This window comes from Cynocephalus volans, chromosome 14 (assembly GCF_027409185.1).
Source record: "Cynocephalus volans isolate mCynVol1 chromosome 14, mCynVol1.pri, whole genome shotgun sequence".
NCBI lineage: Eukaryota > Metazoa > Chordata > Mammalia > Dermoptera > Cynocephalidae > Cynocephalus > Cynocephalus volans.
In genome coordinates, this window is record NC_084473.1 from 12,817,877 (window position 1) to 12,845,510 (window position 27,634).

At 47.9% G+C, this 27,634-nt stretch overlaps 1 protein-coding gene across 1 annotated transcript; it reads left to right on the forward strand.

Moving 5' to 3' along the window:
- Positions 1-734: 734 nt before the first annotated feature.
- TRIB2 (tribbles pseudokinase 2) lies at positions 735-26,561 on the forward strand. Its single transcript, XM_063078298.1, has 3 exons — positions 735-2,340; positions 7,111-7,403; positions 24,195-26,561. Exons 1-3 carry the CDS (start codon positions 2,071-2,073, stop codon positions 24,661-24,663), a joined length of 1,032 nt encoding a protein of 343 aa, XP_062934368.1. The 5' UTR covers positions 735-2,070; the 3' UTR covers positions 24,664-26,561.
- The last annotated feature ends 1,073 nt before the right edge of the window (positions 26,562-27,634 follow it).

Consider the following 27,634-nt stretch of genomic DNA (forward strand, 5'->3'; position numbering starts at 1 on the left):
TGGCCTTAGGCAAAAGGAGCCTTCATCTAGTCTTCTGCTGACAATAGGGGAAGTTTAAGCGGGGGAGGCGGTGACCCACCTAAACACAAGCAACAGATTTCTTGCTAAATGGGGAGAGGGTGCTGGAGAGAGACAATGAAAGTAATTCTTGAAACTCCAGGCAGCAACACCGATGCAAGCACATTCTTCAAAAAGAGAAGAGCTACTCGCTCCGTGCCACATCGGAGCAGAGGTGGCCAGGTGCTCAGAGGATGCAAAAAAGCCAGGGAGGGTGAACTAGGCAGGAAGAAGTAGCCCTGGCGCCGCTGGAGCTGCGTCGCGGGGGGGAACCGGTCTGCAGCGGCGCCCCGGCAACCCCTGCCCAGCCGCCTGCAGCGGGGCGCGCGGCCGCGACCAGGCACGCGGCGACACCCGGGGCCGCGGGCCGCGGAAGGATATTGCACTTTGTTTACCTCGCCGGCACCGAGCGAGGCCGCGGCGAGGCCAGCGCCAGCGCCCCCGGCCGGGAGCTGCCATGGCAGTGGCAGCCGCTGGCGCGGGAGCCGCCCGAGGACTGGCAGACACGAGGCTGATTGACGGGCGCCCGGCTCAATGAGGAGGGCGCGGGCGAGGGAGGGGCGGGGCCGGCTCCGGGCTGAGCCAGTGGCGGGTGCGGCGCGGGGGGTGGGGGGGCGGAGGCTCCGTGGAAATGTGTCGGTGACATTGAATGGGGAGACCGAGCGCGAGCCAGGCGCGCGCGCACACACGGCCCCGCTCGCTCCGAGATCCCCGGCCACGTAAGGAGCCGTTCATACCGCCTCGCCGGGAGATGCGGGCGTGCTGAGCGCGGGGACTGGCCTCGGGCACCGTCGGCCGTCCCCTTTCATTTTTAAATACCCAGTCCTCTCCCCGCTCTGGAGGGCAAGAAAAAAAATAAAATAAAATTAAGAAGGAGAAAAGCGGTCAATTTTCTCCAAAACAACCCCCCGCCGGCAATTTGGGTTCAGGACACGGGAGACCGAGTGGTTGCCAATCACTCCAAGGCGGGATCCAGTTCTCCAGCGGGGAGGAACGCCGCGGGCTGGCAGCACCGGGGAGCATCCCCTTGCAGCGCGCAAGACCCCCGGAGGCTCGAGCCTGGGAAGTCGGAGACCACCGATCTGCCCTCGACCCTGCCCGCACTTTTCGCTTCCCTCGGAGGAAGAACCGGAGCTCGAGGGAGAGGCGACAGCATGAGCCCGTGTTGACCTCCGCGCGGCGGGCCAAGCCCCGGGCTTTGTCGCCGTCCCTGCGCCCGGCCCGCGCCGCCACTCTGTGCCCAGCCTTTGCAATCTTTTGTTGGCAGCGCTGACCGCTCCAAGTTAAATGCTCTCTTGCTATTTTCCTTTTTTTTTGTTTGTTTGTTGAATTTTTGGAGAGCTCTTGATATATCTTGGAAAAGTCTCAGACGCCATCTACAGTTAAAACGTAGGTAACTGCCCTCTCCGGCTCCCCCCCCACTTCCACGCCCCCCACCCTTTCCACCAAAAAAGGGGGTGCAGCGCGGATCTGGCCGCCGTGCGTCGCGAGCCGGTGGACCCGTGCTTAGTTCCTTTTCCTTTTTCTGGGGTGTCCACCGCGGTGAGACCGAGCCGCCACCGTGCGCTCCCCGAAGACGCACAAACTACAGCGGGGCTCCTCCGCCCGGTCCGCGAGTGGGAAGCCTGCCTGGGGACCGCCTCGGGAAACCCGGCGCCGCAGCTCCCCTCCTTAGCAGTCCGGTTACTCATCTCGATCCACGGTGGGAACAGACAGAGAGGAAAACTAAAAGTGAGGCGCTGCTGCACATCGCTGCCTGCTCGGGGGTAACAAAAGGACCCGAGTTGCCCGCCGACCGCGTCCCCGCACCGGGATCCGGACTCGGAGCATACACGGTGCCCGGCGGCGCCTTCTGGGGAATCCTCACCCTTTCTCCGCACAGCCCCCCTTTCCCGTCCCCTCGTCTCTCATCCCCTTTTTAAATCCGCGGCACGGAGGCGCCTGCAGCCGCACTCGCCAGCGACTCATCTCTCCAGCGGGCTTTTTTGTTTGTCGTGCGCGATCCCCACACTCATGAACATACACAGGTCTACCCCCATCACAATAGCGAGATATGGGAGATCGCGGAATAAAACCCAGGATTTCGAAGAGCTGTCGTCTATAAGGTCCGCTGAGCCCAGCCAGAGTTTCAGCCCGAACCTCGGCTCCCCGAGCCCGCCCGAGACTCCGAACTTGTCGCATTGCGTTTCTTGCATCGGGAAATACTTATTGTTGGAACCTCTGGAGGGAGACCACGTTTTTCGTGCCGTGCATCTGCACAGCGGAGAGGAGCTGGTGTGCAAGGTAAAGGGCCCGGGGTGGGGTTTTGCTTTTTTGTCTTTAAAAAAGATTCTTCGGCTCTTTGGAAGCGGTCGGAGAGGGCGGGAGGTCCCTGAGTCCCCGAGTCTGGGGGAGGGAGATTCGCGGTATAATTATCTGTGGCCTCGTTAAATGGATTTATTTATTTATTAGTTCACGTTCGACTAGTTGCGAAGTTTTTAGACCGGTTCAGACAATGCGGCGGGCTGCAGCGGGGGCGTTTTGGGGAGAGCCCGGGGAGGGGAGGGGAGGGCAGGGCAGGGCGGCGGGACCGCGCGGGGGCCACCGACACGCGTGCTCCGAGAGGCTCGCGCAGCTCCCGTGCGCGAGGCCGGGTCCCGCCGCCCGGGGGATTTGTCCCTGTCTAGCCCCCTCCTCTTCCAACACGGAGTCGGGAATCCCTCTCTAATTTGAAGACACTGATGACTTCGTTCCTTTCGCAGCCATTGTTCTTAGCAGCATGCAGGTGTTAAACCTTTGTTCATAAGGTGCCCTTTAAAAGAGACGCACAAAGGTGTCCCCTCCAGCTGAGGCCCGGGGGGGGCCCAGAGCATGGAAGGAGTTTACAAAGACCTTTCTTCTGCCTGGAGACTTGAAAGGAGGGTTGGGGTGGAAATCAAAGCCTCCAGTGCACCTTTGGGTAAATAGTGAATCCTTTGGGTCTTCCCCTCTGGACTCCCGTTTCTTCTCATTTCTAGACTTCTGTGCCCACACACACCCCTCCTCCCCCCCCCCCCAACACGCACACTAGCCTGGAAGGTTTAGAGCCTGGTGTTGGAGCTCCAGGGATTTAAAGTGCTAATACTGAGATGGACACTTCGGTTTCCTTTTTGTCTTTGACCCTGAACAGTGACTGTTTTGTGTATGTGTGAGTGTGTCTTTGTATGCAGCCACAGGTCACCAGGCGAGGGAGCAAGGAGGAGGATAGTTGAAAAACAACTGCAGTTTTGCATACTGCTACCCAGAATTGGACATAGATCAAGAATTCATTGTCACTTAATTTTAGATATGCTCACTGTTGTGCTTTTTTTGTGGGGGGGAGGGGTGGAGTAAGAGGGGAGTCAGGGCCCGTGCTGCCTTTGACATGATCACTGTGCACAGCTATGCTACAAATAAATGCATCACACTTTTACCATAAACCACAGACTGCTTTGTGGACTTGCCTTATTTTATACTGGACTGGAGCATTTTATTGCAAAAATTCGGTTCAGTGGAGATCTACAGTCAGTTTTGCAATTGTTCAGTTCAGACCTTTGGGGGAAATTGGAGACTGTTTAAATATTGCTTTTTGCATGCACCGAGCATTTGGTATTTTGCATCTTCTCCAAGTAACTGAGACCTCCAGCAACTGTGCCCGGTTAACCAAAATTCAGTAGGCTATTCAAAGCTGGATTGAATTCTCAGAAGTCCTACAAGGTTGCACAATAGGATAGTCATCCTTTGAAATGAATGAATTCCACAGAGCTGCCACTCTTGTATGAAATATGCACAATCACCCAGCAGTGAGTGTTTTCACTCCTTTTGCTCAACTTCAGTACAGCATTTTAATATTTTTCAAAGACTGGAGATGGTTTTAAGTAAAGAACTTTGCAGCCAGATTCTGCAGAAGCATCTTGCTTTTATTTCTTTGTTTGAAATCAGAGGTGACTCTGGTCTCTGTGCTTTCTCCCTTCAGATTCAAGACACATTTCATTTTGGGCTGACCTTACAGTGTCATTGGCAGACTTGCTCTCTGGCCTAAAACTGTACTTAATCTGCTGGTTTAGTTATTGCCAAGATTGAATCAGCCCCTCACCAATTACAGTGTGGCTGCAAGTGGATTTAAGTGCAGTATCATTGTTCTGCTTGACAGAGGTCATCCCTTTAAGACACAGCAGCTTCTGTTTTCCTGACTTTTTACCAGAGGTGATGTGGGTGACTTCTTACACAAGCATAGCTGTATATATCCTGGGAAGCTTCAAGTGAGTTTTATAAGGCTGCTTCTATGCAGTACCCCAAGATATATATACTGTGGGCTCTTAGCTTACTTCAAGGCTCAGTGAAATCTACACATTGAATCAAGTTCCTTTTGATGTCTTAGAATATAGGGTTCATGTTTCCTAGCTCTGTGTTGACCAAAGAAAAAAGTCTGTGTAAAAACAGATCAAATGTAAAGATGCTATTTATTACAGAGAACCGTATAGAGAATTATATAGGACACTATTTGGGGAAAGAGAGTTTCCAGGGTCATTTAAACAAAATAGTCAAGCCTGTTTATTGTCTCTTTGTGCCTACTTTTACTGGGCACATGCAGGAAGGAGCTTTAGGGGGTCTTTAGCTGTATCGTTTTCATGGAAATGCTGGTAACTACTGTGCAGATTGACATAATTACTATCTTGGCAGAATAGGCACTTTTTTTTTTTTTTGCAAATATTATTAATGATGGCCTAATCTTACTGCCTTATCTGAACTGTCACATTATATAACTAAGGCTCCAAATTAAACATTTAAAAGAAACTGGCAACCAGGCTTGTGACTTGATTTTGCACTTGAAGGTGATGGTTTAAATACCAATCCAAGCCCATAAATGCCTGTTATAGCTACTAATAAAAAAGTTTGGCTCCTTCCCATTTGGGAAAACATAAGTACTTGTTTTATTTTTTACACTCTGTCCACCATCTTGGAATTTGATCTTTTCTACAAAGAGTATGTCTATATTTTGAAGCTGCCGTGAATATGTTTGAATTTTTTTTTTTTTAAATTCTATGTCCTTTCAGTTTTTCAACAATGGGGCAGAATAATAATAGGCTAAAAGTGTTGACCAAAAATCACCTTTTATTTTTTAAAAACGAAACTGCAAACAGGAAGTACATTATAAATAATCGTAGCTCTTTGAGCTCTGCCAACAGTGCGTGCAGTCTGGTGCTTCAGAACACATCACCCTCGTTATATAATACAGAGTGTTTACGTTAGCCACTGCTGCAGTGCACTTATTACTCTGAAATTTCTGAGGCTTACCCGGGTTTCTATTGCCTGCAGTCTGGGTGTTAAAGTTGATCCAGCATTTCAGATGCCTAATTGAACAGGCCTTTGAGGTCAGTGCTCTTAGGTCATCATTTGACAGTATCAGGGCATGATTTGTGGTCTCTGGAGATGTTGAAGTATTCATTCTTAAATTCTAGGCTATAGTGGCAGCAGCTGTGCTGCTTTCCTGAGATGCCTCATTATGGTTCATTCACAATGTTGCTGTTAACTTTGCTTCCCCGGCCTGGTTAGCGCCAGCCCTCTTGAGGTTCTTACTATCCCTGTTTGACTCACAGATTTTTTTCTTTTTTGAAGCTTAGAGCGACTTAACTCATGTATTCTTATATGACAGCCTGTGTCCTTGGATGGGCTTTGGAAGGCCTATAAATCCCCTTAAAATGAATTCAATATTGTCTGTGTATTTGAGTTGAGAATGGGCATTGTCAGCCAAGAGAGAACAGAGCTTTTATCAGATGCTCGTGTGGGATCAGGACCCAAAAAAGGTCATCAGTGTTCTAAATCAACATCTTCATTTTGTGAAGCGGAGGGAGGCGACCCTAAGTGCCTTATTCATCTCATCCAGATTATTGGTGGCAGGGCCAGGATTAGAGCCTCAGGTTGGTGATGTCTATGACAGCATTTTTCCCACCACGATGCAAAATGAAATAAAAAATGGAAAATGAAAGTATGTTCCAACTAATTCAAAAGCTGTTTAAAAAGCTGAATGATTGTGAACTGATAACATGAAGTGTATTGTTAAGGCATTCCTGCCCTAAATGCCTTCCAGCAAAGCGCACTCATGCCTGCCCCTCGCTCACCCACACGACAAATAGATTCATCTTACCCACATTCCCAGGCAGATAGGAAAACCACATTCCAAACCCAGGGTCTAGATTCCTGATTTAGTGCAGGTCTTGAAATGGATGAAAGCTTTTCTTTATAACCTCAAAAATTCTCTGTAGTGTTTATATCTGTTAGCTCTATTTCGAAAGATATTGATGGTGCATTTTCCTTTTAAACAACCCCACAATGAGGTAGCATTTCACAGGCTAATTTTGATTCATAAAAAAATCATTGTGTAACTGGTTCATTGAGTTAGATATCTGTGGAGGGAAGGCTTGCGGAAGAAGCCAGTCTACTTCCCTATTAAAAAGGACTGTGTCGTAGTCCTACGTCTGCCTCTGGGGACTTGAGTTTTGGCTCATTCTCTGAGCCTCAGTTTCCACATCTGTAAAATGAATGTATTGAATTAAAGAACCATTAGGCAAAGTCAAGATATTTAATCTGCTAATTGCTAATATGTTGTATAATGCCTATTGATGTGCATTTTTTCTTAAAGGTAAATAAGGTTTTGTCTATGTCACTAGGCGTGGGTCACTTTCTCTCAGAATTTGCCTTAGTTCTTCTATAAACAGAGGCAATTGGGCTAGAGAGAAAAATAATAAAATTTACCATTTGTGTGCCGTATTACATTTTGCAAAGCACTTTTACCTTCATTTCCTCATAAAATTCTCCCAACCCCGTGAGTCAAGGGTCATTTGCCCATTTTACACATCAAGACTTGGAGGCTCAGAGAGGTCAAGTGATTTGTCCAGTGCATCACAGCTGGTAAAAGGTGGGGTTGGTATGGTCTGGGCCTAAGTTTAACACTTTCTATCATGTCCAAAGCCATGTCTGTGAGAGGTGTCAGCATTCTGTGACTTGGTTGTGCAAGAGGCACCTCTGACTCCAGTCTTGTTAATCCTGTCCTAGGTCTTTGATATCAGCTGCTACCAGGAGTCCCTGGCACCATGCTTTTGCCTGTCTGCCCATAGCAACATCAACCAAATCACCGAAATTATCCTGGGTGAGACCAAAGCCTATGTGTTCTTTGAGCGAAGCTATGGGGACATGCATTCCTTTGTCCGTACCTGCAAGAAGCTGAGGGAGGAGGAGGCGGCCAGACTGTTCTACCAGATCGCCTCGGCTGTGGCCCACTGCCACGACGGGGGGCTGGTGCTGCGGGACCTCAAGCTGCGGAAATTCATCTTTAAGGACGAAGAGAGGTAAGGCCCATTCCTGTCCAGACCTGTGTGCTGTGATAGGCTGCTCTTAGCAGTTTGCTTGAAAGGCTGGAATGAACATTTTTTGCTGCCTGTTGTCCAGGTGATGGGAAGGAAACTTAGGAGGACAGAGGAAGGTGAATATTGCAATTTTTAACTGCCATTAGAAGACAAATAGCTACTACTCTAAAGGTGTCACCAAATGCTCAAAGGACAGGTACTGGGATATTCTGTGACCCTGTGAATAGTTTGGTGTCATGAACTCTGAAGGTGACTGCAAACCTATGTGGCATTTTCAATGTCAATAAAGGCAGGATTTTGAAAATTCTACCTTCAGGGTACTCTGTCTAGAAACAGTCATTTATAATTCATTCATTCAGCCAGTGATTTAATAGCTATTTTCTAAGCATATACTATTATGTACTAATCACAGTTTTCGGTACTATGAATATCGAGATGAATTAGATAGCAGTCTTATAAAGGAAGTGTTACAGGCCCAAAATAGAGATATGCACTAGGTCATGTGATAGCTGGGGTGGTGAGGGAGATGCCCGTTCTGACTAGGACTTGGAGAGTCGAGAAAGATTTTATAGGAGAGGCGATTTTGAAGCCAAGACTTGACAGGTGACTGTGTTACAGGCAATGTAGGAAAGATTGGCATTCCAGGTGAGGAAACTGCCAGTGCAAATGTGTGGCACTGGCAAATTCTTGCTTATTTTAGGAAACAGCTGGACAGGATGTTGGTCATCTGGGTTCTAGTCACGGTTCTGCTGTTAACAAATTACATTCTACTTAGCAGACCCCGCTTGGGCCCTGCTTTCTCTCCCAGCTGACTTTGAATAAAAACTCTTATGAGGCACTTTTTTCACTTTAAGAATGTGATTTCTTTAGAGGGATAGAGGCGATGAATTTATTTCATTGCTCACTGTATTTCAAGAATTGTTCAGGAGACTCTACGTACATGATGTCGTGGGATTCTCACGACTGCTTTGAGCATCCTCATCCCCTCCTGGGACAGAGGTCAGTGAGGCACAGGATCCATTGTCACAGAGCTCTTAGGGACCTTAGCTAAGTCTGATTACAAGGCTAGTACACTTCATTTATCCGCTTACTCAACACACATTTCTTGAGTACCTTCTGTGTGTCTGGCACAGATCTTGTAATCAAATCTTTCTGCCTTCCAGTTAGTTTGCCACCTAGCTGTGATTTTTTCAAGCTATTGATTATAGAAATCTGATGGCATCCACATGAGCAAGATCTAAGGATGTGCACTTTGGTTTTTTTCATCTCCATGGTTTGAACTAATTGAGAAGGTGATGTCTGGGAAGCATTTTGGAGTTATTGGAGGAAAAGGGCCTGTTGTTACTTAACCCAAATGGAATAATTTCATGGGGGTCTATAATCCAGCTGAGAATCCAAAGTGCAGAGGGCCTCTGGGCTTCCTAGACCTACAGAGATTGGTTGTTTTTCCATATTCTTACCCACGAGAAGGGATTATAGGCACCTGCGGCAGCTAATATCCTGGTCTCTGATGGTGGATGCCTTTACAGCTATTAACAAACTGGAGGAGTAGGAGCTGTTCTGAGGTCTAGAGTGTGGGTGAGTCTTCTTGTCTGTCTTCTTCAGTTCAGATGCTTCTTCTGCCCTCGGAGCCTGGAAACCCAGGTTCTTATCCTGGTTTTGCCTTTGATATTCTCTGTAATGTTGCACTGGTCTCTGCTCCGCTCCCCCCCACCCCCCACCGCCGTTTCTCATCCTCCTGTTGTCATGGCTCTCTAATGTTGTCTCTAAGGACTTTTAAGTTACAACATTCAGGTACGTCCTGCTTGAATATTTTCATTTAGAAGGTGAATATATATCGACCCCCTCGCAGAATACTGACAAAGGGATCTTTCTTACCTATCTGTGTTCCATCTTTCTTTGAGATTTAATAACTTTGCGTACAAAAATAACAGGAGGTATTTATTGACCTCTTACTGTAAGGTTACAGTTTAACTTAATCTCTCTGCATATTGAAGAGGTGAGTATTATCATGTCCGTTTTATAGATGAGGACTCTGAAGTGCAGCATGGTGACATCTCAGAGTTATAGACAGGAAAGAGCAGAAGAAGTAAGGCCATATTCTCTAGTAAGTCAGCTATCAAGAAATTCATTTGCCCGCCAGAGGGCGTGAGGACAAATGCCCTCTCTCAGGGGGGGTCTGCGTTTTCAAGCATCATCTTTTTTTTTATTTTTAAATTTTTTAATTTACTGATATACAATGTAGTTGATTTTCACCTCCTTACAGAGGAATTTTCAGGCCTCAGTGAGTGTAAGGTGTGGCATGTCCAAGGCTAGCATCCCCACAGTAAATACAGATTTAGGAAGTAAGGCGGGGTAGGGCGGGGATGTTCCCAAGTCATAGAACACTGGAGCAGGAGTGCACCCCGGAGATTCCAGGGGGTCCTAGCCTCAGCCCTCTCATTTGGCTGCCAGGAGGCAGGGCTCCAGAGGCACGGGCCCTTCTTACAGTGTGTGCATGGTTAGCTGGAAGCACATAGCAGGACAGGTCAGGCCTCACTGTCAGTGTTCAGGGCTCTCACTTCCAGGCCTTGCTTCTCCCTTATGAGAAGATGTGTAAGAGTGCCAAGGTCATGATGTGGCAGAGCCAGAATCCCTGATGTCTTGGGGCCCAGGGAAGGTGCAAGAAGCTTCCAGCCTAAGGACTGTGGTCTCTGGCATTCGGCCTGGAGTTGTTTGATCTTTGCGAAAGAGCATGACCCATTCCAGAGAGAACCAAAAAGGAGTATCCAATGTGAATGTGAAACCCAAACAACTCACTGGGGCAAACATGTCAAAGCGAAATGCTTCTTAATTTCAAAGAGCATTTTCCAAATTAAAAAGAAAAGGTAAGGGACTGCTAGGCAGCTGGCTGGTCATCATCAAGTTACCTAGGGAAACACAGTTCTGCTGCCTCAGGGATAGCTCCAGGCTTGTCACAGCCCCGTGGGGCCCTCGGGGAGAATAATGACTCTCCCATCTGACTGGTGAGGTTACTGGGCTGCACGGGGGCTAAGCAACCTTGCTCAAAGTCACACAGCCAGTCTGCAGATGCAGCTAACTTGGAAATCCTGTTGTTTCGCTCCAGAGCTCTTTGTCCACCCCATACCATGCTGAGGTCCCAGTGGGCTTGCCGTTTTAGAACATGAAAAATGTCTATGTCCGGGCAGCTCTGAGAAGAATGCTTCTGTTTTCGAGGACGTTCCAAATGTTCTCATCAGAAGGTGATAGGAACTCTTTTTTTTCACCCAACTTTTTCACCCAAATTTTTGTGAGAGGGAAACAGTGCCTAGCTGCCTTTTTCCTTCTTCTGGTTTTGTTTTTTAACCTCTTGGTTCTAGAATGTGAGACTTGTGTTTTGTCATTCAACATGTTTCTTCTTCTCTGCCGCCTGGCAGCATTGAGTTTTGCAGGAAAGTCTCTTATTGGCCTGCATAGGGGCCCACCTGAAGCAGGTCGCCGGCGTTGCCTGAGGGGAATAGTGTGAGGCAGGAGCCATTGAATAGTGGGAATGGTGTGGGACCTCACCTGGGTGGGCTGCTGGCGGCCACCCCTCCCATCCCAACTGCCTCACTCTCAGCAGAGCTAACTCTTCCTTCTCTTTCTGCAACATCAAAAGTGTGAGGAAACAACAGGTTAAATTTTAAAGTCTTTTGCAAGATTGAACTGTGCAGGTTGGGTCTGTTTTTTAACCCTTTATGCATTGGCCCCATAAGGGGAAACAAAAAAGCATAGAAGAAACTTCTGGAAGTACTGCTTTATTAAGCTTCAAATCATTAGACACCGCTTTTGCACATGGGGCTTCTCTCTCTCGGGGATGTGGTCTTGCTCTCTGATGCTCTGGCCCATGATTGCAGGTGCAGGCTGAGCTCCTCCTGGTGATCAGGAGACCTGCCTGCAGGCTAACTTCTCATGCACAGACTTTAGGTTGTGCACCACGTGCGACTTTGCACCCACGGCCGTCCGTGGAAACAGTCTTAGTGGAACTGCCAGTGTCTTAAGTCCTGTACCCAGCAGGTAGCTTTGCAAACATTACACACAGATGACACCCAGTGCTGTGTTCGGACATGATGCCAGTGTTCTGCTGCTGTGTTGAGTTGACAGCAGCTCAGATTCTTCTGCCTCTGCTTTACTTTGATTTGGGTTCTAGATTCAAATCTGGATCTACCACTTGTAACTACCTGATCTTGGATAAGTCATTTAATGTTCTGAGCTGCAGTTTCTTCAAAGCAGAAGTAATAATAACATTCCTGTAGGGTGCTTATGAAGGTTGAATGAGATGATTCTGTGATTCACAGGGTAGGGCAGGCACTCATTAAATGACAGCTGTGCTTAGAGTCATTGATAAAATAGTAACATCCTAGGTGAGCAGTTCCCAGGACTCAGGGTGTTTATGAAGAATGAAGGTGATCTCTTTGGCAGCCTTTTCTGTGAAGAGGGGCAGCCTTGTAATGTAGGGGTTCTGATTTAGGTCACACCCTCCTCTTTTTTTCTTTTGTTTAACTATAATCACCAAATCAATGCTAAGAGGGTGACTGGCAGGTCAAGTGCATCTGATGTGGAAACCGAAGGTCAGAAAGCCTAGAAGGTCGACCAGATGTATGCAAGAAAGGCTAGAAGGTCGACCAGATGTATGCAGGAGAAGGCCATGAGTTTATCCACGGCATGAAGGTCTCACCCACCAAGCCTGGACTGGCCACTGTGTCGCAGCCCCGTGCTGCTGCTCCTCCTCGTTTCCCAGGATGTTTCTGCAGGGCAGAGCCTTGGTTCCTTTGTTTGCACTGTTGAAAGAGTAAAACCTCAGGACCCACAGGTGGTAAGCAACATTTTGAGGAAGTTAATCTCCAGACTCAACTGGACTCACCCTGGACATACCCTTTGCAGCTACAGTTCCTATAGTAAAATCTGAGATGGTGTGTGTGAATCGTAGAGGACAGAGTGCAGGTTGGGGCCCTGAATCTGACAGAAGATAGCACCCAAATCCCCAAAGGCTGTGTCCCATCCCCCCCACTCAGCCTACTTTTCCCTGCTGTGGCATTGGGGTGACCCGCCTGATCTGCCTGTTCTTAGAGGCTGTGTTTTAATTCGAACCTCAAAGGAAGGTCTGAGCTTGCAGGAAGGCCTGTTACTTCCATGTAAAGTCAGACTCCCTATCTGGATTCCAATCCCCACTCTTACGCTTATTAGGAAACTTAACCTTGACAAGTTATCCAATTTCTGTGCTCAGATTGCCTCAACTGTGAAGTGGAAATGACAAGAAAACTTTCCTCAAAGAATTAAATGAATTAACACAGTTGAACCCAATGCTTGGCACATAATCAAGCAAGTGGCAGCTCCTGCTGAGCCTAGCCTCCTCTGCACGTCATGTCTCTTGTGGTCACACGAGACCAGTTCCCCGACTAACTCAGAATGCCAACAGCCCTGTAAGCTGGTGCACCCTTGGGCTGCCTAGAGAAAGTGGGAGGGGTATTGTTCCTACTGCAATTTCTGTTTGGTTTGGCCCAGCTGGATTTCTCCCTTGGGACAAATCTTCTTGTCACTCCCCCCATCCCCTCTCTCTGCCTCCAGTTTCAGTTAAGTGTTGACATTTCTCTGCCCAGAAATACCCCATGTGAACTTAGAAACATGCCTTGTTACATGTTTCTTCTTTGGTTAGAAGATTTTTATCTCTTGACGTGGCAGGTTTCATTTCCTCTGCTTTGTGGAAGCCGATCAATGCCTGCTTGAGCAGGATGGAAGCGGGGACCCTTTGCAGGAACTCAGCAGCCCTGGGGTTTCCGATGTAATGAGAACCACCTGCCCAGTTGTGCAGACTGGCACCTCCTTGTTGGGTGGAGGCCTTTTCCCTCCCCCACAGGGGATGTCAGGGCTATCTTTCTCACGTGTTGGTATCTGTATTGGCTCCTCTAGATCTTCAAGTAGCTCCTGCCTCTGTGGAGGTTTCAGTATCTAACAAAGTACAGAAATCAGGCATTGGAGCCCAGGAGACCAGACTCGGCTTTTCCTTCATTAATAGCTATGTACATTTTCCAAGTTGTAGGCTCCTTGTATTTTCAGACAGTACCTTACCTTACTTTTTGCCTTAAGCAGATAAAGAAAGCTCCTGGAATTCTCTTATTTTATTGACCCCTTTCTGTACTTGAGGCGCTGCCAACCCTTAAGAAGGCGGGCCTACCCTTTCCTGCTCCCCAGGGTGGGTGGGTAGTCCCCCTTCCACATCGCCTCCTCTTCTCTATCGCAACTGATCTGCTCTGTTCTGATGGTTCATGTTGTATCTCTAGGCTGTCCTTGTCCTTGTCTGGACTGGGAGATTCCCAGGGACAGAGGCTGTCTCACGTTCACTGCTTCTGCATCATGGTGGGCATTGCTGTTTGTTGAGTGAATAAAAATCTCCTTTATTGGGTAGGAGCAGCTCAGATTGAATTCTAACAATAGGAAGAAAGAGGCGAGGATAAGGAGAGGTCATTAGCATGTAGGTCATAGCCTAGAAGAGGAGCCCACCCAACATATGAATCCCTCATGGAGACACCTTTTCAAGGACAGCGATTTTCAAAATTCTACATCAAGTGAGAAATTAACCCATCATTCCCATTTTGATTTAATGATTTATGCAAAGTGACATTTATTTAAGACACTGATTTTAGTGTCAATGGCAGGCTGTAATTTTATTTATAAAGGGCTTTTAAATCACAATTACAGAGGAGAGAGCTTGAGCTTCCTCTGGGTTCTATATTTAGAAGTATTGTAAATGATAGGCGTTCTTCAGCGGGGTCTCTGACTGGGCTGTTTACTACTTGTATTTAGTAAATTCTCTGATGGGCTAGTCTGGGGCCTACCAAGTGGAAGACACAGTGGTAAGATTTCTGATTCTTCCACATAGTTCTGTGGTCTTGGCTTACCTTCCTGAAGTTGATTAGTGATAATGTGTGCAAAGTACTCAGAACAGTACCCAGTACATTGCAGGGATTTAGAAACATACCTGTCATTACTGCTATCGACTGTCATCTGACGGCTTTGAGCCTCATAACCTAACAACCTGACACATAATTGAACACCTATTATGTGTCAGGCACTCTTCTAGGTGCTGTGGATACTACAGTGCCAGATGAGACAGAAACTCTGCTCTCATGAGACTTACATTTCAATGAAATCATGTCTAGGGTCTACCATGTACTAGGCCCTGTTCTAACTACACTGCTTTAATTAAGTAATTTAATTCTAATTAGCTACTATATTTAAGTTAACTAATTTAAACCCAATCAGTTAGGGACTCTTATTATCTCTGTTGTAGAGATGAAAATATTGAACCCCAGGATCTTGTTGCTAATGAGTGGCAGACCTGGGGTTTATGCCACGACTGTCTGCAGCCTAGGCTCTCAAATACTAGGTTGGCTTCAGGAAAGTGACAGCAGGCAAAATACTACCTCTGTGCCCAACCCTTGGAAAGAATGGGCAACATGTGTGCACCCGGAGCACCTGACCAGCCAGAGGCCAAGTGGAGCTCAGTACTCCGTTTTCCTGAACAGTCATGGCAGTCGTTGACTGGGCCACCAGTTAACCAATCCCATGGGTAATCCCAATATGTCCTGTTGTTCTATTTTATGGGGTGGGTTTTGTTTCCCCCACAGAACTCTTAGATGGGATACATTTATCTTTCTATTCCCCATGCCTAGCAAAGGACTTAGCCCTGTAAGTATGTAGTGAATGTGTGACAGCGGATGAAATGGAGGTATGAATAGCCCCCTATGCCCAGAGGCATAAATATTGTAAGAAAAATCCCCTAGCTGTGTTGAAGGTGGAAGGCAGTGGATGGAAACACATTTTAAATGTCCTTTGTTCGGCATTCTTGGGAGTTCCTCTAAATGATGGAACAGAGTCCAGCCTATTTGAAATTTCTTTGGACTTATACATTGGATTTCTTAAGTAGAATCCTGCCTAGGTGCCCTGACCTCCAGACAGAATGTTGGAGCTGGGGGATCTCAGACTTGGGAATCACCCTGTCTTGCAAACATGTATTAAGCACCCACCATATCCTAACTCGGGCATTAGTGGTATAAGGATCAGTACAAGAGAGCCCTTACCTACTGGAAGAGACAGTGTGATAGTGTTTTGAAGATTCCAGTGGAACAGGGTGTGGAGAATGAATCCATTAGGGAAGTTCTCGGCTTCTGCATGGGGCTGATCTGAGTGCCGTAGGGAAGGGGAGGGTCCAAAAAGCATAAGCAAAGCCGTGACTCACAGAGGCACTGTGCGTGGGGAGGGAAATGTGGGAGGGCACAGATGAGGAATGCAGAGGTCTAGGGTTTTGGATACATGACCCTGACCTCGAACTTGACCTGAAGTCCAGGGAGAGCCACGGAAGGGTTTTTCTATAAGGCAAGTACAGGGCCAGGTTTTTGATTCCGGATGTGCACGTGAAGGCTGGACCTTGGATGGTGAGACCAGAAGCTGGGAATCAACTTCAGGGTGATGCGGCTTGAACTGGGACCGTGGCAGTGGGATTGAAGGCATGGGTGGGTACATGGGGGATTTAAGCTCCACCCTTTTAGCTTTACAGATAAAGGAAACCAGAGGGGAAGGTACTTACTCAGGGTCCCAAACATGTTAGTGGCCCAACCAGGAGCAAAACCCAGGTTTTCTGACTCTGGGCTTGTTCTGTATATGCCTGAGCCATCTGTGGGGAGCCCCTGTTTAGGGCTCTCTGCCAAGTGGAGCATCCCCATCTGGTCTGGCCCAATGTGTATGGACAGATGTGCCCACAGCACTCCCTGAGCCCTGCTCCCGCCTCACCACTGAGGCATGGATAGGAACATTCTAGACCCTGAATCAGTCTAAGTAGCACCTCTGGATTCTCCTGGCCAGCACTGAGCCTACAGAAGCTTTTCTGAGAGGCGAGTCCATTGATCTGGGAGAGAAGCGCTCCTTTGGGAGCCACATCTAAATGCAGGGAGCTAGCAGCAAATGGAGTATTGATGAGGAATTCCAATCAGCATCAGCGTGGAGTTGTCTTTCTCGGGTTTCCCTGGCTGTTCCTATGGTGACAGGACGTACTTCCTCTGTGAAGCCCCTGCGGCCTGCAGACTGCATTGGTGTGGTGTCTTCCTGAGGGAGCTGGAAGGCGTTCCAAGCAAATGGCTTCCCCTGTTTGTCCAGTGGCCATGGCGAGCGGGTGTGCAAATGTGCCTGCATGCTGACAACGCAGGGGCTCCATCGTGGCTGGCAGCAGGTGCTGCGGAAAACACCTGGGTGTTTGAGCCGGATTGGATTTCTCATCCCAACTGTGCTATTTCTTAGCAAGTTCCTTCATCTTTCTAAGCAGCAGTGGTCGTTGCGGGAACACCCTCCTCCCAGACTGCGTGGTGTTCTGAGGCAGTGGAAGGTTTGTTTCACCTCTCAAAACTAACTAGCTCCCTCCCTATGGACTGCCGCCCTGCTCCCTGGCATGTTCCCCTTGCTGGCTTTCCTGCTGCTCTCCCTGCTAATTTGTGAGCCACTTGAGGTAGGAGTTGGTTCGATTCACTGAATCCATAGGACCTGGTGCAGAGGTGGCTCTCAGAGGTGACTGTTGGAAAAATCTACGCATGTATGAAACAGAGAACTAAAGGAGTGACAGTTATTTGGCATAGTTTAGTGGCCTGTTGGGTTGCAGCGGGGGCTGCCGGATCAGCAGGATGCTGCTGGACAGTTCTTCCCTGCGCCCCCTGGAGCAGTCGCCCCAGGGGGGACCCTTGCCTGCACAACTGGACTGGCTGCCAAGGGAATTTTTTCAGTAACAGGCAGAGAGAGGCCAGACCTGGCTCGCAGCTGACCTTTCTTGCTTGACTCTTAGCCTGCCTGGAGCCCCTCCTCTCCTTCTCTCCCACCCCTGCAACCAGGCGACCTTCAATGACTTCTCTGGATTTCACTGACCTCAGGCCACTGGACTTCCCATCCTTGCCAGGCCCACTTTGTCTGGCTGAAGTCCCAGCTCCGCCCCACCCTGGCTCACCCTCGCCCACCCTGCCCTGCTCTCTTCCTGCCAAGAGCCCAGGGTGATGCTTAAAGATTTAAAAGCAAAGCAGAAGTTGCTTGTGGAAGCCATTTCTAATATTGTGGAGGGAGCACTAAACTTGGAGGTGAAAAAGCTGGTTTTGAATCCCAACTCTGACACTCATTTGCTTGGTGGATGTGGATAAGTCACATCCATTTTCTGTACCTCAGTTTCTTCATCTAGGAAATGGGTAGGTCCAGCCACCTCTGTCTACCTCCTGAGCTATAGCAATTAGATGACCTATGTGATGGTTTTGTGTGTGATCTGGTGCTCCTTATCCCGGCACCAACTTTGTCTCCGTCACCTCAGGGTCTCCCTTCTAAAGTGTCTCTTTCTTTGACACTAAGTAAACCTGTGATTTTGGTGCCAGGATGTATTTTGGAGAGGGCAATGGCATTAGAATCCTCCTGACATAGATTCGGATCTCAGGCTTTTTCAGTTACCCTCGGTATGGCCTAGGACATTTAAGTCTCTGTGCCTCAGTTTCCCTAGTTAGAAAGTATGCACAGATGGTGGTACTTGTCTTTCACTTCTGTTATGTGAAATTAAGATGTAGGCTGTAAAAATCCTAGTGTCTAGTAGATGCTTAATACATAATTGCTATTATTATTACTTTAATTATTATCATTTTTATTAGGATGTCATACAGAAAGTGTTGTAATCACTATAGCTTAAGAATTAGAGGCAACTTTAAAATCAGAGTCTGAAGCTAGAAGCTTCAAGCTGTGTGGCTGTTTGTTCTTATTTATGGAAGGGAAACTGAGGGAGACAGAGCTGGTGGTCACACTGCTAGTTGGGCCGTGGGAGCTTGCAAGCCTGTGCTGAGAGTGGGTAGGGGGATCAGGGCTTTCAGGGATGGTCTGTGCTGCTCCACAGACACCGGGAGAGGAACCACATACTGCTGGTTCTGGCGTCCTTACCTGGCACTGGGATCTGGTGACACAAGGCCTGGCACTGGGCTGGGCCGTCACTGAGTACACAGGCTGCCCACGTGTAAGCCTTGTTCATTCAGCAGGTTGAAAGCAAAGCAGGCTGTTCCCTTCCTATGCCAGGGACAGATTGCAAAAGGCATGCAGGAATCCAGTCTCTCTGGCTAAATCGAACTGCCCCAGGCTCATGGCTTGCAGGGAGTTGTCTCTCCCCCTGAGAAGTTGCAGGAGATAACCACGGACATTTACAGCTTTCCATTCACAAAAATTGCCACGCCATTCCCCGCTTGTCACTTATCTTTATTCTATATGGACCATATACCACCACCTGCATGAAGCCCATCCTGATTACCTTAGTCAGGACTGAATGAAGTGAGGGGACTGAGCTGGGCCCGTGGGGGGTGGGTGAAGAACATTCCAGGCAGGGGAAGAGCAGTGCAAAGGGCCCGAGAGGCAACACGGTCACGAGTCACACCCACTTCCATTCTGCTGGGGCTTGCATCTGTGCCCACTCACCTGGTTTCCCCACTAGAGTCTGGGATTGAGGATGGGGGCCTCATTTTAATAACAAGATCGGTACTTATAGTCACCAACATTTTTATGGATCTGCCTTGCTGGGCTCTTCAGGAGATACTGTTCTTGCATTATTTCATTTAATCCTCCAGAAACCTAAGCAGACAGGTGCTCCTTGTCATGTCTACATTCCCAGAGCCTCATTTGGTAACTCAAGCAGAGTAAATACTCAATAAATGTCTTTTAAATGCCTGAGTGGTTAGTGGGGCATTTGAATTATTAGGTCTCCAGAGGCTCCGTTGATTTTTATGGAAGTCATCTCCTTTGCCTGGAGAATTCCTGATCCCCAGACTGTTTTAGAGGACATTAGAAGTTGAAAGATCATTCACTCATTTCTGCTCCTGTTTCTGACATGTGCCAGTGCCCCGCTAGGCACTCTCCATACACAGTCTTGAGAGATGTGGGTGGCAGCCCCATTTCCCAGGGGAGGAGGCCAAGGCCAGAGACCTTCAGCAGCTCCCCTGCAGTTGCAGAGCAAGTCCATGGGACAAGAGCTGGAATCCAACCCGGCCTGTCCAAATTCCCTCTGCTACCCCAGTGTGGCGTGCAACCTGAAAAGTCCTTGTTTAAAGACATAATCTAGATGAAGTGCCTTGACCCTTGCCTGCAAATGATGTAACAAGTCCAGGATGTTCTGAGGAGGAGGCAAGGTCACAAGAAGCCCTGCCAGTGCTGCATTTCCCACTCCGTCTTTTCTCCAGCTTCTTGTTACCTCCCCGTCTCCTCCTATGAAGAAGGAGCGGGCTCCTGCCCCAAAGCCGGCTCTCCCTGGCCCCAGGCACGCACGTGCTGCCCACTTTGATGGAGGCCCGTCGACCTACTGACCCTGGTTTGCCAGGCCAGTTGCTGGGGTAGGTGGGGACAGGCCTGAGAAGGGCAAGCACCAGCCAATGACCAGCCTCGCCAGCCACAGGAGCTCGCTCATCCTCTCTGAGCATTAGATTCATCGTCCATAAAAAGGAGTTATATACCTGCCTTGGAAATTTATCTCATAAACTTTAAAGAGGACATATATGAAAATGCTTAGCATGCATTAGGGACATAGGTGTTTGACATTTGGTACTTAGTAAGTCTCAAGGCCAGAAATTGAACCCATGTCTCCATGACTTCATGACACTGCTTTGTTCTCTGAACAGGTCTGGTTTCTGTAGTTGCCCCCCGCCCCCCCCACAGCAGCACACCCTGAACCAAATGTGACTTAGCAGACCCAGACCCTCCCCATGAAAGCCCCAGCCTCTACAAGGAGAAAGGAGACTGAAGTGTCGGAAAGATCAGCTCAGGGGCAGCCGAACTTCGGCAGCATGTGGAATGGTCTTTTTATTTTATTCTCAAATTTATTAAGTGTCTTCGTAGCTTCTGAACCCTCTTCTTAAGCTGGGGGAGGAGAAAGGTGAACCCCAGGTGGAAGGGGGGGGTATTAAATGACAATATGGGGTCTTAACCATTTTCTAAGGCCCTTGTCTATGACATGGAATAGGTTCTAGGAAGAAAGATAGGGGTACTTTGAATGTGGGGACACTGCAGCCTAGAGGTGGAGTGGGGGGGGGTAGGAGAGAGTCAAAATCCAAAGTTGAGATCTGGAAGGGGATAAGAAGGAAAAGTGCTTCAGATTTGGCTCTGCATGAAGAGCTTGAGGTGGTGAGGTTTGTCTCCTGAAAGGGCTGAGCCAGGAGCAGTTAAAGACCAGAATGCATACCTACCTCCTACCCTGACCCTGACAGGCACCTGGTATTGTAATTGACAATGTCTCCATAGATCTCTCACTTGACCTCCACTTTACCTTGGCCAGGTAGGCAGAGCTGGGGCCCTTGTTCCTTTCCACATGAGCACATGGAAGCTCTGAGGGTTGACAGTGTGACTGTCTCTGTCATTTCTGTATCGAGTCTGCTCTGTGCCAGGTACTTGTGTTGGTGATCAAGGCACAGCAGCGAAAGTAAGTATTGTTCTCTATGTACAAAGTGACTTCAACCACACGCCCATGAGCTCCTGGCGGTGTGTAGTATTTCTGATGGTGATAAGGGGTGTGTGAGGGAGATGCTACTTTATGTAGGATGGACAGGCAAGGCCTCTTTAATAAAGATCATTGGTGCAGAGAACTGCAAACAGTGAGCTGTTTGCATAACTGGGGGAAGAGCCTTCTGGATAGGGGGACAACATGGCAAAAGCCCTCAGAAGGACCGTGTCCAAGAAGTGCATTTGAGGGACAGCAAAGAGGCTGGGATAGAAGCTGGGAGTGTGGCTGAAGAGGCAGTCGAGGGGCCGTGGTGGTCACTGTGCAGCTATGGCAAAGACATCAGCTTCCACTGCATGGGCTGAAACACGACTGGAGATTTCTGGCAGAGGAACCTGGCCCCAAACCTGAATCCTCTGATCCCAGGGCTCCTGCTGCTTCCACTAGACCACCCCTCATCACACAGATGGGGGCTCATTATTATTATTTTTGCTCCACAGTGGTAATTATTCCCATGGCCACTCTGCTGCCAAGACAGTGAAATTGGGACTGATGAGCCTGGCTTGCGCCTGAAACTAGACAAGAGCTTTCAGGCTGAGGGTAGGTGGGTGGAGGCTGCTGTTGAAAAAACCCACTTGTACCTGTGGTTCCAGATCCACTCCCTTCCCCTCCTGTCCTCACTGTCCCTTGAGTTTCACCAACTCACCTCCTTCCGATCTTAGAATATCTAGTAAGGCTGGTGGGTCAGCTCCGCCTGCCACCTTAGATTAGAAAAAGCAAAAGGAAGAAAGAGATCTGTTTTTAATCAGCTCAATTCCAGATTAGCACATCTACATCCTTCCTATATTTACAGAACATTAGCTATAGGGGCAGGAGAAGAACATGTGTACTGTAGATAATAAAATATGGATGAGCAAACAAAAAAGAAAAAGATGTGTTGCTGTATAGTACAGAATCCCAGAATGTTAAAATTGGCAGAGACTTTAAGACCACCTTGTCCAGATGGTTGCACAGCAATCTGAATGTATTGTATATAAACTGCACACTTAAAAAAGGTTAAAATGGTACATTGTATGTTATGCATATTTTACCACAGGAAAAAATTTTTAAAAAACCAAAAAGACTGCTTTGTCCAATGCTCTTCTTTAAAGCTGAGAGACAGAGAGGTTGTGTGATTCAGCCACAGCCACACAGCAGGTGGGAGATGGAGCCTGACCTGGAAACTGCCCTCCTAGCTCCTAGCCCAGCACCTTTTCCTGCAACCACACCATTTCCTGCTCATCAGTGGAAATGAGCCCAGGAAAGTAGTGGTCCTTGATCTGCGGAACTCCTGCAGTCCAAATATGAGATCTTGGAATCAGCCGAGGACTTCACCAAACCTTTTGCTTTAGAGAGCTCCTGCAACTCTCCCCTGGCTAATTTGAGACTGTCTCCCTTCTGTGGCCTTCTTAGTGGCTGTGGTGGTCACCCTGAAAGGCTAAGACTTGCAGGCAGAGGGAGGAAGAGAAGCAGCAGAAGACAGGCTTGAGTCACCAGCCCCGACTTCGGGTTCGGCCCTGTGTAGTTTTCCCAAGCACTTTCCTAGTCTTTGCTCATGTGAGCTTCCTAACCACTCCGAGCACATGGACGGAGGCTGGATGTTTCCTTTTGAGCTGAAGGGGACAAGCGGTGGGAAGAGCATGGACCTTGGAAGTGTTGTCTGAACCCGAGCTCCAGCTCCCCCACATCCATCGTCACCTTCGCAGTGTCAGTGCAGGGGGCTGGGATCAACCGAGTGCATGGGCCTGAAAACTACAGTCCCTTTGCAGGGCGGTACTCCGGCCAGGAGAGTAGGAGGAGGGTTTCAGTTTCAAAACCTGGAAGGCAGTAATTCCTAATTTTCTTCTCCAGAATGATAGAGCAGGAAAACAGGAATTCTCGGGAAGCATCTGGGCTAAGGAGACAAGGCCTGACCAGGAGCATGGGGCTGTGGGGGGAGCACAGCTCTCAGTGACTTTCAGAGCAACCTTGAACAAGGCACTGTGACCTGGTCCTGAGTAAATTAGGTATAGTTAATATAAGAATTCAGCTTATTTCCAAAACTGTTTACTGAGCACTTCACTTGTTTTATGCCCAATGGTGACATCGAGCCTTGCTGGGTAAGAATGAAGGCTGGGTTCCAGGACTCAGAGTTGAATGCAGAATGTCTCGACCTCTTTTCCCCAGCACACCCGAGAGAGTCCTACATTCTTGCCAGCCACCATGGTAGTCCTTAAATGGCAGGGGAAGACTGGGGACAGGGCGAATAGTTTGAGAAGGACTTGGGCTCCTGATGCTATTCCCACAGACACGTGTACACACACACACGTGAGCGATCATAATCTCACTGCGCAATCAGGTGCATGGCACAGGCAGAAGATGCAGGTAACCTAAGTCACATGATATGTACCAGGTTGAGGACCAGGCTATGAGTATGTGATGGGCAGGACGGAAGACAACTTCAGCAGGAAGTCTGGGAAGGAAGATGGACTGGAAGTGAGGGTGTCAACCTCACGGCAAGGACGAGGAAGGATGAGGTTCTGGGAGCCCTCTCTTGCTCAAACATTCCGTGCCTCTGCCTGTGGCCTAAGCAGAGGCAGCTGGTATAGCAGAAAGAGCAACAGGGCTGAGGAAGCTGTGGAAGTAAGTCTTCTCCAACTCCCAGCTAAAAAGGCTCTGGGAAAGTTACTCAAACCCTCTGAGCCTCGATATTCTAATCTGTTAAGATGGGATAGTAAAATCCTGCGTATCAGCAAAAACCCTGTTGCGAGGCCAAAATTCAATTAACGTGAAAGGTCTTAGCAGACTGTGTTATACCATACCATGTTAGCCAAAAGTCCGTCGGAAGTTGTGAGCTGATCTGTGTGGGCTTTTCAGTTGATCAGATCTGAGTTAGAATCCTGTGAAGCCCTTTAGTTACTAAAATGTGACTTTGAGAAAATCACATAATTTCTTGTTCCCTCATGATCGAGACAGAGGAAATAATTACGCTATTTACGGTTTGTTTACTAAAGGTTTGCATCCCCCAGTAGACTGTAAGCTTTATGAAAAGACCCTGTCAGTCTGGCTCACCTGTGCGTCTCCAGCCCTGGAATGGTGTCTGGCGACTAGAAGTGTCCAGTAAGTGGTCTTTGGCTGGTCAGATGAACGAGGGAATGCGTGTGGGAGGGTCTTTAGAAACCATGATTACAGCAGGAGCTGAGTTATGACGATGTGCACTCCTCTGGAGCTCATGTTTCCTCCCTTTCTTGCAGGACTCGGGTCAAGCTGGAGAGCCTGGAAGATGCCTACATTCTGCGGGGAGACGACGACTCCCTGTCTGACAAGCATGGCTGCCCGGCCTACGTCAGCCCCGAGATCCTGAACACCAGCGGCAGCTACTCGGGCAAAGCGGCCGACGTGTGGAGCCTGGGCGTGATGCTGTACACCATGCTGGTGGGCCGCTACCCTTTCCATGACATTGAGCCCAGTTCTCTCTTTAGCAAGATCCGGCGTGGCCAGTTCAACATTCCAGAGACTCTGTCACCCAAGGCCAAGTGCCTCATCCGAAGCATTCTGCGGCGGGAGCCCTCAGAGCGGCTGACCTCACAGGAGATTCTGGACCATCCTTGGTTTTCTACAGATTTTAGCGTCTCGAATTCAGGATACGGTGCTAAAGATTTGTCTGACCAGCTGGTGCCAGATGTCAACATGGAAGAGAACTTGGACCCTTTCTTTAACTGAGCTGCTCACCCCCCACAGAGACATAGCAGGTACCAGGAGCGAGAGAGGGCCACGGGAAGTTCCTCCAGGGAACACAGACCGCCTGGCGGGGTAGCAGGAAAGACACTCAAACTCACACGTTTCTTGGTTCAGAGAAGGCAAACCTTCCAGGAGCTGACTTAACCTGTAGCATGGGGTCAACAGACGTGGGATGGGGGTTGGGGTAAGGTGGACGGGAGCCCCCTGGAGTTTCTCTTCCCTGGGAGACCACCCCTTGCCAGTTGGGCCATTTCCACCTACCCCACTTTTTGTTTGGTTCGAAAATAGTTGCAGATTCTGACAGAATTGAAACTCTGCCTCAAACACACATCTTGGCATCGCACTGTTAGCATTTAACTTCTTGTTATGATTCAGGGAAGGAACAATTGGCCACCGAGGAATTAAAAAAAAAAAAAAAAAACAAGCCAACCACCTATTTGATCATTAATGGGGTTCACTTAAAAAAATTTGGTGCACACAGACTGACATGAAACCTGGGTGCTAAACTAAAGGAAAACAAAAGTCCGGTTTGTGTCTTTTAATTGCTCTCTTCAATTCATTTCTTCTAAATAAACTATTTAATATCCTGGTCAGGAAATGACATGTTAATGCTTCGCTCCCTGAAGGGGAAAAAATCTGTCCTTTAACAAGCTCTTCTGTTTTATGTCAATTGGTTTGTGGCAGGAAGCTATTAGAAGTCAAACTTCCAGATGCATTACTGCTATCATAGTTTAAAGGGGAGAAAAAGGGGAAGAGGAAAGGAGAAGAGAAATTCAACCCCTTTTTCAGTTTTTTTCTTTGGGTGATGAGGGTTTGCACTACAGGCACGTCCTCTTTGCGGAGAGGCTGCAGTGCTCGGAGACAGCAGGAAGCTCCCGGAGTCTGATGCTTTTGCAGCACTCTCATCTCCACTAGATGTTTTGTCCTCGTTTCATAGGAAACTCATGAAACGAAGCAGGTTGTCCCACATGTATAAAATACAGGGCAGCTATTTAGTTTTCTTTACGAAGGATATTCCTTTTGGCTTGGAAGGCCCTCTAGTTTGGACAAAAGCCCTCAGTAAAGACAAGCAGGAAGGATAATAAGCTGAAAGCTAAGTTGATATAGATAAAAACAGCTCTCTATCCCAATACGCACCTTTGTATTTTCAAGAACTCTTCTATTTATTAAGGAAAATGTCACATTGTGATGTATTAAGCCAGTACTTCAATTACGGGTTGACTTGGGATGACATGTTACATGCTGTAGTTAACATTTATAATTTTTTTTCTTGTTGAGTATTTCTGTCTCTGAAATAACCTTTTATTTGGCTTCTCTAGATAGCTTTATTTGATTTTAAGTGGCAATTTTTTTTTTTTATTATGGCTTTTCTATTGCTGTATGATACAGAACTCTTTTGGCATAAATATTTGTGTTTCCAGTACCTCAGTTGTTTGGATTTTGCTGCCTGTATCTGTTTTGTGAAATGGTCATGTTTTTGGGTAGATAACACGTGGACTCTAGTATGTAAATGTTACTTGAATCTGTGCTTCATTATAGTATGTGGCATGTATGTGCAGGCTCTTGGATGCTTTATGCCTGCTCAGCAGGAGCCCTGTCCTCCACGTTCCCAGGAGGGCGGCTTCACCATTCATAATCAGGAGACAAGGCGGCCATGGATTTACCCTTGATTCTATTTTGATAATGGAAGATATAAAGGAGAGAGGTTTTTTTTTTACATTCTGAAGACGGTGCTGTGTCAAGAAGGACCTTTTTTTCTTCCCTCTCCCCTATTTTTTAAGTACGTTGTAGGAGGAAAGGTTGGTGACATGCACGGTGGAAATCTATGGCCTCTGGTGCTTTGTCCTGTATCTGGTTTAATGTTTTTGTCCTAATCTCTTCAATCAATAAAATCGTGCGTATTTAACTAAAATTCTGGGGTCTGGAAAATGATAATGATGTTTTTTTGCCAACTATGATTTGTGGCCACCACGCACTAACCAGGAACTCATTATTTTCATCGGTGTTCACTCTTTCACAGTGAACCACTACAACTGTTCACAAGAAGCCAACGCTACCTTTCATTGTACTTGGGCATGTGTTGGCCAATGTAAATATAATAGCTCGTTGGATTAACCATCACAACAAGGTATGAATTACATTCTTATTATATTACATTCCTATTATAGATTAGAGAATAAACCCAGAAAGTTGCATACCTTGTGCAAGGTTAAGCAACCTGAAAGTGATGGGGCCAGAACTGGAACCTCGGTCTGTTTAATCCCAAAGCTTGTTTACTCTTTCTATGATGTTAGAGCCCAGCGGTTCTCAGGGAGAGTGTAATAAGAGCTCTGGCTTATCTAGGTGCCAGTAATCCAGGCTTCCCCACGCATTTCCCAGGAGAGGCAGCCTGTGCTGCAAACCTGATTGGAAACCTCCAAGAAAGAGACCACTCAATTCCCAGCAACTAATGTCTGCCCCACGGCCCTTCCTTCCATCTGAGATTTACAGACTCAGGGCTGGATGGGCTGTGCAAGCTATCCCACCCTTCGTCCACCTCATTTAACAGAAGTCACGATGACCCCAAGAGGCTCAGCTCCATCCTGAAACTCCCCTGATGAATGCAGGCTCAGAAGTGAGTGGTGAGGGAAACACACAGGATTCACAGAGGTCATGCGATGGGCACGCCCGCTCCTGTCTAGGTCTGTCAGGAGGTGTCCTAGAAAGGTGCCATTTGCATCAGAGCCCAGAGAGAAAAGGATTTAGGGAATGGGCACATATCAGCCGATCTAATTTCTCTGCTTTTTTCCTGCCTGTTTTAGAGCAAAGTGGGCCAATTGCTTACTGAATGCCTGCTGGAACTGTGTTCTGTCTGACCTTTGCATGTGTGGTTGCTGGGGGTGGGGGTTGTTGGCACACATACTCCAAGTCTCTATGTAAGGAGCTTCCGCCTTGGTGGCAACCCAGATTCAGC

What these genes read in the sequence shown, in the direction of transcription:
- TRIB2 (XM_063078298.1), top strand. Translation starts at nt 2,071, where the DNA reads ATGAACATACACAGGTCTACCCCCATCACAATAGCGAGATATGGGAGA. An exon ending in GAGAGGAGCTGGTGTGCAAG is followed by an intron (nt 2,341 to 7,110) that starts GTAAAGGGCCCG and finishes ATCCTGTCCTAG; the next exon opens with GTCTTTGATATCAGCTGCTA. An exon ending in ATCTTTAAGGACGAAGAGAG is followed by an intron (nt 7,404 to 24,194) that starts GTAAGGCCCATT and finishes CCTTTCTTGCAG; the next exon opens with GACTCGGGTCAAGCTGGAGA.